Genomic DNA, 14,334 nt, shown 5'->3' with positions numbered 1-14,334 from the left:
CTGCCCCTGCCCCCCAAATAACTTCTTAGGACTCTAGGAATTTGGAACAGAGCAGAAAACAGACTTCTCCCCTCCCCTCTCTCCAGACCTACTTCAGGTCCTTACATTCATCCCATTAGGATGTGTCCCTGAGCTTGGCTGTGACAGACAGGAATGGCCATAATCCTATCTCATGTGAGCACCCACACACCCCCACCCCCCACTCTCCACCATGGATAAATGGGACCACACTGCAGGCACCAAGAGCTCTGGCAGCAACCTTAGCAAGGGAGAACTCAGTCATAAGCAATCTGAAAACCACCATGGATTGTTTTAAAAACCTTCTGTACCTCTGATTGTTCTCATTGTCCTCCTCCTTGTCGTGCTAGCGGACTCTAGGTGACCCCAAGGCATTCTTGGTTGAGGCTACAAAACCAGAGGAGTTCAGAGCACTTGCCCATGCTTCTTTCCCATGACTCCCTTGCACCCCACGTGATGACCTATTGGGTCTCGCATTCACCTAGTCACCTAAAGCTTGAAACTACCTGTTTGGGCCAGTTGCTTTCCATTTGAAACCCTATGTTGGGAAGAAAAAAAAAATTTTAATGAGCTTTAGTGAAATAGTCACGATAGACGTAGTCAAGAAAATGAGTCTAACCAAGCTGTTCAAGTCCGTGATCCTTTTTAATTGATTTATTGTTGTTTTCTCCCCCTTGACATTTGTGCATTTCTGTCCATGGTCAGAATGTCTGTGTCTCCCTCTCCTCCTGGGGAGGTGGCAGCTCTTTGGGTTTTCAGCTCAGAAGTAAGCGGGAATTTACCCACGAGGGGTGTTGGTTGGTTGGGTTTTTATTTTCTTTTTCTTGGGTTGTTGTGCTTCACAGCGCTGGGTCACTGAGTCAGATGATTGCCACGGCCCAGCCAGAACGATGACATTCAAGCCCCCTTGAGGCCTGGATCATTCACCTGTCATCTGGGCAGATGCAGGCCTGGCCGTCCCAACTGACCTGATACCCAGGCCTCCTTGCAGGTTAGGAGCTCCAGGCTGAGCCTGTGACCACATGAGCAGACCTGTCAGCTCTCAGCTGAGCCCTTACTCCAATCCAAAAGGGATGAAAATAAGAGGCCTTCTTGATGAAATGTTTGTGTCATTCAGTATGACTGTGCCACTTCAGAGAGATCGCTGTGGCCTGCAACCCAGCCCAGGCTGGTTGGAGACAGGCCCAGCAAGAGCTGGAAACTCTGTTGCTAAGAATATGAATAGTTTCCATGTCCTAGGTGTCAGAGGAGGACACTCAGTTCTGATGTCTTAATTACAAACTAATCAGCTAAAGGGTCAGTTTTTAGATGGCTCTCCTTCCTACCTGTTTTTCCTTTCACAAGAAATAAAGCACAGGAACAAGGTCCTAATAGCAAAAATCTATTTTTTGTGTAATTACATGTATTCCCCTTTATCCTTTCGTTGACCTTGTGTGGGTACTTTGATGATCTGTTTAAATAGATGGCAGTACAACAAGGTAAAATGACTTGTCCAAGGTCACAAAGCTACATAAGCAATAGAATCGGAATCTGAAACCGGGTCAGTCTCAGAGTCCTTACTCTCAGATGCAGAGGATCAAAGGAACAATGGTCCAAGGTCAGGCGCAGCTCCACTACTCTCCAGCTATTTCAGCTTCTCAGACTCCGCTGCCCCTTGTATTAGGACTTAGAACAACCTCACAGGGTAGCTGTCTATCAGTAATGTATTCTATGTGGAGATACCCTGCAAACCAGAATCTGTTATTCAGAGTCAGCTACTAATACTTATTATCACCTACTAACCAAAATTATTACTAATTCTTCCTAATATGCCTTCTCAGGCCAGTTGATAAATGTTTTTCCCTTAAAAAAAAAAGGAAATTTTGCACTTGATAAAGACCCAGCATAGAGAGCTTGGATCTGATAGTATCTAATTGTAAAATATGAGGACTTTTCTTATAGAATATTTAAGTTAGAGAAACTGCTAAACTGCTTTCCGAGTTGTCAGGTTCAGCAATAGTGGAAAATATTTCTATTTTGGAAAGAACAATCTTTTTTTTCCCCCCTCACTGTTAGAATCCTCTATAATTTGAGAAATAATGTTATTTTTATAAAGAGCTTAAAACATTTTAATGATAGGCGCTGCGTTTTGAGGGTTTTCTTCTAACGGACCCCATGCACATCTCAGATATTCTTATCCTCAAGCCAACTTTGCAAAGTAGCTTGCCAGTATGCCTTCCCATCTTACAACTTCCACCTAACAGTTTCTTAATTTAGTACTAAAGTGATACCTTGGTCCAGTGAACAACTGAACCAACTTTGAAGGCCTTAAAAAAAAAAAAGCCTTTTAATCTCTTTAAAGCCAAGTACATTTTTTAAAAATGTGCTGTATTCATCCTGGCTATCATCTTCAGAAACAGACAATGCAGAGGGAATAAGAGAGGGCTAACACCGCTATCTCTGAATTTTATAACTTTTATCAGTAAGTATGAAGATTTTGTGGAATTTTTGGAATAAAAAATTTTGAATATAAACTGGAAAGGTTTTCATAGAACATTTGTATCTTATTTTAATAGGCTTCAGATTATACGTACTGCCTTCACTTCATTCTCTACATACCCCCAATGGCTTAAATACAATTTTAACTATGGGATTTAAGAAGACTTAAAATCTTTAGAGGCAACAACTTACCCATTTATGAAAGGTCATTTTAAAAATCAGTTTACAAAAAAAAAAAAATCAGTTTACACCATGCCTCAAGACCAACACATTTTGGAAATTCCCCTGGGGAACTGGCGAGGACTCCAGAGGCTGGGCTGGTGTGGGGTTGGCCCTTGGTCACCACAAGGAGGTGAGTGCTGATTAAATCAGCCAGGGCACAGAGAGAGACCAGTGAAGAAAGTAGGTCTCCAGTAAACCAGGAGAGGGCTTTGAAGACCACACACCACCTCATGGCTCTCTGAAGCAAGCCTGCTATGACCCACTGGTTCACATTTGAACTGGCTGCACCTTAGAAGTACCTGCAAAGCTTGTTGGTCTATAGAAACCCACCTCTAGAGCATCCAGTTTAATTAGTTCAAGGTAGTGGCCACACATTGCTACCTAAATTTGTCCATCAGGTGATCCCTGTGTTTTCAAGTTTGAGAACCGGCTCAAAAAACTATTGGGGAAAAAAAAAAAAAACTATTGGGAGCCCAAATGCCATATTTTGCATGCTGTGTTTTTAAGCAAGATACAATGAGGCATACTGGCAGGAGAGGATTTTGATGCTTTAAGGCCAGGGTGACCTTTGACCTGGTCTTCCAGCTCTCTCCATGGGCTGTAGATGCCACCTCCAGACCAGCAAGGTCCTAGAGAACCTTGAGAACCACTTCCTGATTGGAACAATGTGACCCATATGTGCTAGCAGATCAGAAAGGACAAGCCAATACTTGCAACCCCATTCCCTAGCCCTCTGCAGCAAAAAAGAACATCACAGCCTAAACCAAGGCACATTCTTATTTTTTTCTGCATTACCACCCTAAGACCATTTGAATGTTTCCAGCAAGTTACTGCATTCCTACCACCCCTAAAAGTCTTTTCCAAAAACATGTTTTAGTTTAAGTTGACTGGCGGTTTGGCAAGGAAAAGGCTGAAATATGGCACTATGACTCAAATTCAAACCCAATGCCTTAAATTAAGGGCGTGCTGTTGCCAACCCCCTGGTGGGTCGTGATGTGCCTGAGAAGCCTGGCCCCTTCACTAGGTTCCTTGGCCACAGTGACCTTGAATTAATTTGGCATTGCACAGATTCGGTGCCTTCCTCGTATGGAAGGCAGTCCCTGCCACCTGGGTCCTAAAGCCGGGGGTTCTTTTTCCATTGGGACACAGAAGGTGGGATGGAGGGAAGGAGGCCAGTCACCCCAAAAACAACAAAGTCAAAAGAACAGAGCTGTGAGCCTATTTGAGAAAGTTTCACAGAAACGGTTGGGAATTATGAGAATCCACTGCAGGGTATTAACATTAGAGGGCACAGGGTGGGATCCTTCAGTGAGTGTTGATTAGGCTGCCAGTGATTTTATAGGAGAAAGTCTGTGTCTGTTAGATTTCATGGCTTTCAGTTATAACAAGCATTCAGGCAAGCAGATCCTGCAATATCTGGGTACCCAAAGACATGAGGGTATGCCCTAAGAAGTGGAGGAAGCATACAGAGAAGTAGGGAGCTACCTGAGAAAGCAGGGGTGCCTGCAGAAATAATGGGGTATGTGCAGAAGCAGGAGGGTACCCACACACGTGGGGAGCACCTGAGAAAATGAGGGATGGCCAAGAGCCCAGAACAGTGGTATTTTGACCCTGGGCTCCTAAACAAATGGTGTAAGCATGTACTTTCAATTTCTCTACGTTCATAAATTCATGTGTGAATCACATCCCTATAAAAGGTGCTAACAATGGTATATGTCCCGTCATGTTGCTCAGAGAATTAAAACTTAATTTAAGTGCTTTTCAGCAGTGCCTGGTACATGGTAAGCACTTGATGAGAATCATTGTTGCTATTAACGTCCTCATCTTTCAGATTCTCATTACAGGCATTAGAAAACACACAAATAGAAAAATGATAGGAATAATAGAGATGAAATAAAATGGAGAGATTGGCGTTTTATGGTTTTTCTGCCTGTTTGCCTCCCCAGTCCCACTTTGGAGACCACAGGATCAGAGCTTTTCTCAAGGACTCAGAATCTAAACCTTATCCCACCATGGGCCTGGAAATATATTTTATATAAAAATTATGTCTAGTTTCTAGGTTTAAGTTAGGTGCTTACTATCCAAGGGGATAGGATAAGTTGGACAGGTGAGCTGAGGTGGTTTTTGTTTATTTTTTAATCTCACTTTATTTTTCTGAGTGCTTTTTCTGTTCCAGGTTCCAATCCAGGATCTTATGCTGCATTTAGTGTTGTTTTAGTTTACATATCCCATTATGATTGAATTTGAATATTTTCCCATATGTTTCAGAATTATATTATTTCTGTGTGTGTGTGTAGATTGCTTATTTGAGTCTCTCTCTCTCTCTCTCTCTCTCTCTCTCTCTTTGAGGCTTTTAAGCCTTTGTCTGTGAGCTGAGTTTAAATGCCAATTCAGTAGACTTTCCTCCCATTCGAGGAGGTGAGTTTTGAGAGCATTTGACACTATAGTCTAAGTGCTCTAGCTGAGGGTAAAACAGAGGTTTGCTTACAGTATCTGTGAGCTAGGATCAGAAGGCCCCTCAAATTGACAGCATTGTCCTGCTAGGTCCCCAGAGATCACAGACTGCTTCAGGTGAATGCTTTCAAATTCCTAAACAGGTATTTCTGGATGAAACGTCTGACATTTACCTAGTATTGCCAAAGCCACTTGAGAATCAGCAAAGACCTGGCCCTTGCTTGTCAGAGCCACTCTGAGGGGACAAGGTTGAAATGACTGTAGTGGCAAATTGGGTTTTGGCCCTGTCCAGGAGACTGGACGAGGGCGTATTAGAGACAGCTTCTTGGAAGAGGTAGAGCCTGAGATTGAATAATGAGCCTCCTTCCTTGAAGGATGGCCAGGATTTGGCAAGTAGAAAGAGGCAAGCAAGTAGCAAGCCCCACAGGAACAAGTGGCATGAGCAGGAATCTGGAGATGAGAAAGAACAGGAGTGGCGGGGAGTTGCTGGTGGGCCGGGGACCCAGGGTGATGTGACATCCAGCCTCATGGAATCCTAGGGCGGAGGTGAGGGAGTGCTGGAGTAGATGGGAAGCCCAATTTAAGCAGGAGTGCTGAGGCAAACAGAGCTGCTCAGACTGAGGCAGCAGGGAGCAGGGCACCATTACAAGTTCAAAAATATCTGCGATGGATAGAAGACAGGGCAAGTTTCTCTCAGATGAGAATACAATTAATTTGTGTAAACTTGGCCCTCCTTCTTAGGATTCTAACGCCCTCCGTTAGAGAGATGTTTCCCTTGCAAATAATATTTACCCAATCTTGACATGCCTGAAGATTATTAATGTAGCTGAAATGTTCCCTCTTCCAACCTGTCAGCGTCCAAGCTCAAAGTCAGGACAAAACCTTCCAGGTTTTTAATCTGTGTTATCCACTGGATAAATATGGGTCTTGAAAGTACGTGGCGCTCAGTACAAGCAGAGGCACTGCCTGATGCAACCAAGGGTTTCCTGCAAAAGACAAAATCTTCCCTAGGCACCTGGCTTGGGTACTGAGCATGTGAGAGTTTCTTTCCTGACTCTGATAAGCATGAGGCATGTTTCTCCATCAGATCTATAATACAAACTAGAAGGCCCACTGTCATGGGAGATGAGAGAACTTAGAGATAAATTATGTTAATAGTCTATGCAAGATATGCTTTGAGCAACAGCCTTATGGTTAACCTCCATGTGGTTTTGTCTCAAACAAATAGTCAGGGCAGCTACTACTGCTTCTGTTGATGCCTCCGAAGCCCTAATTGTTTAGCATCCCTCTAAGTCTCAGCTGCTTGTCTCCCTGGAAGGTATCTATGATGTGTGTGCATTCTATGTGATTTTGCTCCTAAAACCTCAGTCTGGGCCCAGACCCCTTAGGACTTCCAGCCTGACCGCCCAGCCCCTCTGCCACCAACTGTGATTGTGTCATCTGATCACCATGACCTGCCTCACCTACAGAGGAGGGACTTAGGGATACTCTTGCCCAGGTACAACTACAGCTTGCAGCTACAACACTCCTCGATTCCAAAAAACAGAAAAAGGACGCTGAGAAGGGGCACAGGCCAGATCAAGGAGGACCTTACTGGTCAAGGAAAGGAGTTTAGATTCTTCTCAAAATGCAAAGGGAAGCTGTTTGAGGGTTACAAGCAGAGAAGTGACGTGAGCTCGTGTTTGTAAAGTACATATGCTCTGATGAAGAGGAGAGAAGAGACCTGCTCTTTCTGTGGTAAAGTGAGAGAGGAGAGAAATCTCGCTTCTGCCCATTTGTGTTCCACACGCCACTGCAAACCATGGTTGGATCTGCTCCAAGGTTTGCTCTGAGATCTTGCTTGCAGCTCGATTTTTGTCCTCCTCGATATCTCCAAAAGTAGCATGAGCCAAAACTGAAGGGCAGGATGTGGTTTCTGCATGCGGTGACCACCATCCCTTCCTCTGGTAGCCCAGAACCATTCCTGTTACTGCACGACTAGTCACTGCAGATCACGCCGGATAGCCAGCCTGCCCACGCGGCAGTCATACCGTGGAATTCAGGAGGAGCCTGAGAGCGCCCCCTCCTCCCCCTCCTCCTCCTCAGCACAGCCACAAATTACTGGCACCTGGGCTAAAATTTGCCCAGCAGAAAAGAAACAGCTATTTCCAAACAAGACATTTTCTTCTGCTCTCTTGTTGTCTAAGTCATCTTGGAAATAAATTGCAAGATAAAGTCCTGCTACCCTAGGCACACAGCTCTCTTAACACAGAAGTAAATTTAATTAATTCCGTCCTCTTTGACCACTAGTTCCAAATGATACTATCCACTGGTTTGGGGTCCCGCAGAGTTCTGCCGATGTGGAAAGTAGAACTAAATGGTTTGCCCAAAGCAACTGCCCCAGCCCAGTTATTAACACTTTCTGGGGATTATTTCTCCCTCACTGGTAAAAACTGATTACCTGTCACAATGTAATCCTGATACAGAACTTCAGACTCTGTCTCCCAGAAGAGAGCAATACATGATATTGCCACTAGTTTCAAAGTTTGGCCCTAGGTGCAAATTTGATTGACCCTGAAAAGCTGAAGTCTCTAAGTGATCAAAATACATGTTCTCTGTTAAATGGGCACAAGTCCTCGCTCTACCACTTACTGCTAGTGTGACTTTAGGTATTTAAATTCTCTGAGCCACAGTGTCCTCTTTTATCAAATGGAGAACCTAACTCACCAGCTTACCATTGAAGACTAAGCAAAATCAGATCGTACATGGAAGTGCTTAGTGCAGTCACTGGTATGTAGGAACCCCCCATTAATGTTAGCAAAATAAGACCACATAGTAGATGCAATTTTGTAAGTCCTAAAATGTATCAACTTTAATTCTCATCAACAGGGAGCTATTAAATGTATCACAAACATAATAAAAATGACAGAAAGGAATATTAAAATTTGAAACCATTGAAGCATTTGGTTGGCAATGATAAAACTGAAATACAGGGATTCTAAAGATCTTTAACCCAGCTGTACTTTACTAATTCACTATGCCCTCCTTAGCAGTAATTTTACTTACTAATAGTCTCTGTATTACGATAAAAACTAATTATAATAATTTGAGTATATTCTTTGTACCAGACACTGCTATGAATGCTTTATGAACACAGTCAATCTTCATTGCAACTCTCATGTGGATCCTGTCATTATGCATATTTTACAGATGGGGAAACTGATGCAGGAAGTTTGGCTCTGAAGCCTTTACTCTTAAATTCTAGTGATAGATACAGATATATAAAACTTTATATTATAATTTATATTATATCATATTAAAGTTGGTAAACTATAGCCTAAAAACCAAGTCTGGCCCCTCACCTGTTTTTGTAAATAAAGCTTTATTGAAAAACAGCCACATTTATTCATTTACATATTGTCTAAGGCTGTTTTGCATCACAACTGCTGAGTTGAGTAGTTGAATAGTTGTGACAAAGAGCATATGGCTCACAAAGCCCAAAGTATCTATTATCTGGCCCTTTATAGAAAGCTTGCTAAACCTTGATATCAGCTGTAAACTTCACTAAAAGACTGGGGTCTAGAAGAGGATGAAATACTATAATAATAATGCCTTATATTTGGTATTTAGAGTGGGTTTTTACATATTTATCTCTTTGATTCTCCTAACAACCCTGTGAAATAGGTAGTCTTTTGAGTTCCATTTTAGAAATGAAGAAACTGGAGTTTGAGAGGTTAAGTGACTAACAGAAAGGACCACTGACTAACAGTAAACACCATGAGTCTAGCCATCATGTGTCTTTACTGTCATATCCATGTCACCTACCACAATGCTAGGACAGTGGGCACTCAAAAAAAAAGGGGAGCTGTAAAGGTCACCTGACTAGAGAAGCTGGGTCTCCTTCAGTTCCAGGTTTTTTTTTTTCTCCTGACCCCACCACCGCCTGGCAGTGAAAGAAGGGACTTTCTCTTGAGATAGGGTTAAACGTAGGGTGGCTGACCTGTCATTCTGCAGTCAATTGAGAAATTTTTGCTGCTGCCTTCCTCCTGCCTCGTCAAACATCATCTCAATCAAACCAAAGGGCTTTTTGTTTTCCCTCAAATACACAGTCACAGCCTTGAGAGTTTTCTTCTCTTTGTGATTGGTGCATTTTTTCAACAAGATTAACGATGCCGCCCTCAAGGAGGGTAGTCACATGGAATCTGGGTTTTGGATGGATTTCAGGCAGAGCGCTGCCCGCCCTTCTCCCACCCCATGATGAGTCACAGTGCACAAGCCAACTGCCCTTCCGAGCGACTCAAGGCTTTGTTTTCTTTCATCTTGCTTCATGCTGGTCATGTGAGGCACAGGGTATTAATAGACCATCCGGTTGGCTTTCTGAATCTGGTTGTTGTTGGTCAGGGAGATAAACGAAAGGTTTGGTCAGTCCCTTTGTGCCATTTGTCACTCCTCTCTTGACTGTCACGTGCCAGTTGGTGACAGAGCTAAACCAGGCAAGCAGAGGTCATCTAGTGTGGTCATTGCCCGTGAATGTGGCCTCTACAAATGTACTGACTTCTTGCCTCTCTTTGTGGGTCCTCGGTTGGGTCAGCTCCTGGCTTCCAACATTGGATCACCGGTAGTAATCTCAACAAAGCAGCCTCAACCTTTCTTCATCTCCTTTTCCTTGCATGTGTGAGAGATACATAAGCCAGGCAGGAAAAAGTTTCAGGGTGTTTTGTTTAGCTTTTTTTTTTTTTCTTAGAGTAAAATTATGTTCAGGAAATTAAAAATCTGTATGTGGTTTGACAGGCTCCTAAGGGGCTCCAGGAGGACAGAAGGTTTAAACAAATGCTTTGGAAGCAGAGGTTCTTTGAATTGCTTAGGGCTTTGATCCAAAAGTTTCAGTTCTCCTCTGCAACCCAATTTTTAGAATGTCACTTTGCTAGTTCCCTCAGCCTTGATGCCAGTGTGCAGGCACAGCGTCACACTCGGTGTTTACTGACCTGAAGCGAAGTGGAGCTGGGGCCTGGCCAAGTTGATGAAACTCCCTGGAAAAATTTCTGAGAAACAGACATTCAAGCTTTAATGTAAAGGAGAGGTCTTGGTTCTAAGGCTAAGGCCAGCTAGTTTCAGTTGGGGGCCTGCTGGGCCCTGGTAAAATTATTGTCACCTTACATCAACCTCTTTTATTTGATAACTCTGTGAAAGCATGAAGTGTATTGAGGTCTCTGCTGAGTCCTGTCATGGGTGTAAGTTGGCAGGCTTAGTCTCTTGAGCCTCATTTTGCTCATCTGTTAAGTGGGTTGATCTCCTTGATCTCTGAGATGCCATCTTCCAGTCAAGTTTCATTTTTCAACAATACAATGTTTAATAGATCTTTTTCCTTTTTTAATGTTACCACATCTGTAAAGAATTTTGCTAGAAAGACTGGACTAAGGACACACCAACTTAAATTATTACCTTTCTTTCTTTTTGCTTGGCAATAAATGGTGTAGTGGGATTAGGACACACTCCTTCAGCAAACACACTGACCTTTATTTTTCACGTAATTTGGGCCAGGCACTGGGCTTTTTGAGCATTCCCTCATTCAGAGCTCTCAACTGTCTTGGGGACTCTGAGTATTATTAGTACAGGTGAAGAAACTGGGGCACCAAGAAATTTAGTAACTGGCCCATAGTCACAGAGGCTCCTAGTCTCTAAGTAAAAATAGGTATATGTACTCTACAACCCTGAATTCCTCTCTCTTCCTGTGATTGGTCTCTTTCTACAGGAAGATTAAGTGCAGTGGAATATTCTAATTAACAGACATTTTTACTGAACGCTGCATGGGCAGGAGATTTCTGGATAAGATTTGCCCCTTCCTTGGAAAACACGTGTCTTGCTGACCATGAACTCTAATGTACCTTGAGAACAGTTGGTGCCTGTGGGGAAGAAGTTCAAGTAGGGGTAGAAAAATTTCTGCTGGGAGTGATTCTGTAGAGCTCAAACATTTACAGGTCATAGGAGGCTTTGTTCCCTTCAGAGTCCTTGGCTTCACTTGCTGAAGTAGGCCAAGCAGAATGAATTCACCCTGGCTGAAGCCAAACTCTTTATATTTAAAAGAAAAAAAAACAATTAAATATTCAGCCTGATTCCTGGGGTTTGAGTTACCCCCATTTGTCTTTCACTTTGAGCATCTGCTTTTTATTGCACTGTGGGACCGCCTGCTATCTATGTCTCCTCGTCGGTCTGTATCTGCATGTCATGTGACTCAAAAGCAAAGATTAGAGGAGAAAAATGTCTCTGTGTTCTAAGCCTGGCAACTTCTATTTTTATCCACAGCTGTTGGAACTGATAGCAAAGTCACAGCTCACATCCCTGAGTGGCATTGCCCAAAAGAACTTCATGAACATTTTGGAAAAAGTGGTACTGAAAGGTGAGCTAGCTCTCTCGCGTGCTTTCTCTCTCCCTCTCCCCTTTTTATAGAGATGGGGATGGGCAGATGGATATTCCAAAAGAGTAGACGTGTCTGCTTTAAGGAAGAGTGAGTGGATGGAAATGAGTAACTCCAGATGCGTTTCAAGGGTGCCAAACTCTAGTTCAGAAAGGAGTGCCGCTCATGCTCATGATGAAGGGAGAGACAGTTACCTTCCCATCCTTTTATCAGGAGCATCCATTTACCCTGCCATAAGTCTCTCAGACTTCTCAGTGTGGGCACATGTCTCAACCTTGGCTACCAAGCCTCTGGATTCCAAATTCCTAGAAAATCGAGCTATGTACAAGGTAGAACAGACTCATAGACTATATGCCCTAGAAGGACCTTTAGGTCTTTGGCTCATTTGATTCATTGTGCATATGGGAAAACTGAGGTCCATAGAAAGAGTAATTTATCCATGATCATCCAAAGACTCAGGCAGACAGAATCAGAACTCACATTCCTGACTGCTGACCACCGAAACAACACATCACTGCTGGGCTAAAGAACCTGCTTTCAGATCAGGTGAGCCATTGGTGCTGGTGAAATAACAAAGAGAGAAAGAGTCTTTGTCAAAAACTGGGGAGAAGAGAACAAAGAGGGACCTAGATAATGGAAACTCTACCCAGTAACCTCAAGTGTGGAAGCTTGGCCAAGTGTAGAATAAATAACAGTGAGAAAGAAAACCACATCCCTGGAGGCAGTACCCACGTAACATGAGCAGAATCGAGAAGAAAGGCCCACTTAGAAAATATACAGTGTTCCAGTATCATAACTGGTAATACTTTTTTTCTTCCCCATTCAAGTCCTTGAAGACCAGCAAAACATCAGACTAATAAGGGAACTCCTCCAGACCCTCTACACGTCCTTATGTACACTGGTCCAGAGAGTCGGCAAGTCTGTGCTGGTCGGAAACATCAACATGTGGGTGTACCGAATGGAGACAATTCTACACTGGCAGCAGCAGCTGAACAATATCCAAATTACCAGGGTAAGCAGGAACGCCCCAACTTCCTCCTGGCAGGAAAGACTTGGGTCAGTTCCTCTGACCAAAGCCTCACCAGGACTTTATATCTTCTCTGGTGGTGGAAGAGTCTGGACTGTTCTGATTGGATGCATTCTACTGGGTGCTGAGCATGGGTTGGAAATTCCCAATAAAAGAGAGGGTGGGAAGAAGATCTCGCAGAACAGGGTCAAAGCACGTGAATTGAAGCATGATAGGAAGACTGGAAACTTGGATTTGGAGGGGATCTCCCCTCTTGCCCATGTCCTCCTAAAGAATATGTCCATTACAACTGTAGGAATGCTGCCTTGAATATGATAGAGCTGTGATGGCAGTGGCTTGGAAAGCTGGTACCCACCTCGGAAAATTGTAGTTCCAATGATTAATAATTATGACAAGGAAGCCTTTGGTTAAAGACCATGAACATACGTGGAGGCAAAAAAGAGCAATTCTCACTCCAAGCCAGGGAAAGAAAAGGCCCTATATTACAGCTAAACTACTATCAGTTGTGTCTTTTAGCTTTTAGAACACAACTTGGCCCTCAGCTCCTGTCCTTTTAATAGTGAGCAGGAGGATGGAGGCACACAAAAAATGTGAGAAAGACACTGTTCTAATCTCCTGAGGCTCGCTAATGGACAGGCACACTTAGACAGCTCACGTAGCGCTCCCCTCGCTTATCACTGACCGCGCTGTTCTAAGTGGTTCCGGGACCCAAGCTGATAAAGTTTGGGTCTGCCCATCTCTTGAGAAAGTAACATGAAGAAACCTCTTTGACCTTTTTTAAATAATGATTTTACCATGTGAAGTTTTCAAAATGCAGCTGACTTGACTTTGCTGTTAATAACCTCTCTGGGCCTTAGTTTCTTAAACTCTGAAACAAGGGGGATAATGAGAAGCCTCAGAATTATGTGACTTCCTTTGAATCACTTAGGCTATAATTCTTACACTTACACACACACACACACACACACACACACACGCAGCACAACCCCAGATAATCTTTCAAAACCTGTCTCAACGATTTATCTTAGTGTGTATTCTGAACATTTACCTAATTTATTCTAATCATCTACCCCATTTCTTTCACTTAAGTGTAGGCATAGTTTGACAATGTGAATTTGAGAGCCAAATTCCCAGCTTATCTCTCACAGAAAACCTACTTAACACCTTATGCCTGATTCCTGGTGTTCTGTGTAGCCTGGACTTAATACTTTCTTTTTTTGTCTAAGCCCAGGAGAGAATCATCTAGCCAGTGATCTAAAAGAGCAAATCCCATCCGTCCTAAGGGCCTCTTCCCTCCAGTTGCTTTGGGACACTAGATGATCACACTTGCCCAGAGTTTGCCTCTGTGTCCTGTATCTGTATCACAGAGCTTCCTTGGCCAGAGTATAGCCGCTCATGTACTCTGCACTCCCATGGGCTCACTCACCTGGAACTCCCCCCCCCCCCCCCCCCCCCCCCCCGCCCCTTTAACTGATCTACAAGCACTTGGGAGAGGAAGTAGCCATTGTAGGTGCTATCACTGTTCATGGGGTGAGACCAGAGAAGCCCAGCGATTTAGGCCAGAACCTGGGACTCCTTATTCCTTACATGGCAAAGCTTTCTTAACATCAGTGGCTTCCAAACTTCTTTTCAATCCAGCTTTCTTCCAACTATTTATTCAATGAACCAGCTTTTTGCAGACCTTTTACATCTAATCCCATGCAGGACAGATCAAACACTGCCATTCATCTCACTCTCCCCT

At 43.5% G+C, this 14,334-nt stretch overlaps 2 protein-coding genes across 3 annotated transcripts in view; one reads left to right on the top strand and one right to left on the bottom strand.

Moving 5' to 3' along the window:
• The window catches only part of NTAQ1 (N-terminal glutamine amidase 1), a 226,642-nt gene that overhangs the window by 101,196 nt on the left and 111,112 nt on the right, over positions 1-14,334 (bottom strand). The gene's annotated exons all lie outside the window — the stretch shown is intronic.
• Positions 1-14,334, top strand: part of FBXO32 (F-box protein 32) — a 33,757-nt gene that overhangs the window by 8,557 nt on the left and 10,866 nt on the right. Inside the window, exons 5-6 of the mRNA XM_077847118.1 lie at positions 11,455-11,548; positions 12,394-12,578. Of these exons, the coding sequence (XP_077703244.1) occupies positions 11,455-11,548; positions 12,394-12,578 (279 nt within the window). The remainder of the gene's footprint in view (positions 1-11,454; positions 11,549-12,393; positions 12,579-14,334) is intronic.

This window comes from Canis aureus, chromosome 14 (assembly GCF_053574225.1).
Source record: "Canis aureus isolate CA01 chromosome 14, VMU_Caureus_v.1.0, whole genome shotgun sequence".
In the NCBI taxonomy this organism is placed as follows: domain Eukaryota; kingdom Metazoa; phylum Chordata; class Mammalia; order Carnivora; family Canidae; genus Canis; species Canis aureus.
This window is presented reverse-complemented; position numbering and strand designations above follow the sequence as displayed.